The following is an 866-nucleotide window of genomic DNA, read 5'->3' as shown; positions in this document are numbered from 1 at the left end:
ATCCTCCCCAGCTGGGCGCTTCCCGCCAGCCCTGGGTTCCCTTGGATCCCTGGCTGGCTTGTCTTCTTTTGGTTTTCCCTCACTCACTGGCTTTCCCTCGCTCTCTGGCTTCTCCTCACTCTCTGCTTTACTTTCTTTTGCTTTTTCCTCACTCACTGGCTTTCCTTGGCTCTCTGGGTTTTCTTCTTTTGGCTTTGTCTCATTCTCTGGCCTTTCCTTAACCTTTAATACTTCCTCATCTGTCTTTCCCTTGTGATCTGTTCTTCCCTTGTTTTCTAACGTTTCCTTGTCTTCCTTAGTACAAGCTGCTCCTGGTTTTCCTGCATCCAGTGGCTGTTCTTTGTTTTCCATCTTGCCTTGGTTCTCAGGCTTTGCTTCATTTTCACTGCAGAGTTTTTCCATGGTGAGTATCCCCTCCTTTTCCTGTCCTGGGAGTGGGGCGGGGGAAGAGAAGACAAAGAGGAGACAAGAGAGACTGAGGTTTTGGGGGTGAAATGCAGGTCCGGATAGTAGTAGTCATTTCTTGCCGTTTGTTAGGGATCTCCTGACCTGGCCTGGCCCTCCGAGAGTGCCTTTTGCCCACCCTGTACCTCACCATTCCTCGTGCACACGTGAGACAACGCTTCCTTGGCAGGCCCTGCCATTTTTCCTTATGCTTGCTCAGCGCGGCAGTGTGTAAATGTGTTGGGAAGTGGGCAGTGAGGCCCCCAATTCTTCGCGGGCGGTCCCTCCACACTCCCCACCCCTTGGGTCCCTGTCCAGTGTCCTCTTCCTTCACTGACCTGCGGGGATTCTGGACAGGTTCCTCCTCTTTCTATAGCCCAGTAGAGCGCTGGGAACAACAGACACGTAGACCTGCAGACAGA

General features: G+C 52.5%; 1 protein-coding gene across 1 annotated transcript in view; it reads right to left on the bottom strand.

Moving 5' to 3' along the window:
- The window catches only part of LOC104996970 (transcription elongation factor A protein-like 4), a gene marked incomplete at its 3' end in the record, with an annotated part of 1,174 nt that continues 308 nt past the window's right edge, over positions 1–866 (bottom strand). Inside the window, exons 2-3 of the mRNA XM_010851384.1 lie at positions 783–855; positions 1–428 (exon numbers count right to left, since the gene is read on the bottom strand). Of these exons, the coding sequence (XP_010849686.1) occupies positions 1–402 (402 nt within the window). The remainder of the gene's footprint in view (positions 429–782; positions 856–866) is intronic.

Source organism: Bison bison, unplaced genomic scaffold (genome assembly GCF_000754665.1).
Source record: "Bison bison bison isolate TAMUID 2011002044 unplaced genomic scaffold, Bison_UMD1.0 scf7180017851713, whole genome shotgun sequence".
Lineage (NCBI taxonomy): Eukaryota > Metazoa > Chordata > Mammalia > Artiodactyla > Bovidae > Bison > Bison bison.
The sequence above is the reverse complement of the archived record's forward strand: the minus strand, read 5'-3'. Positions and strand labels throughout refer to the sequence as shown.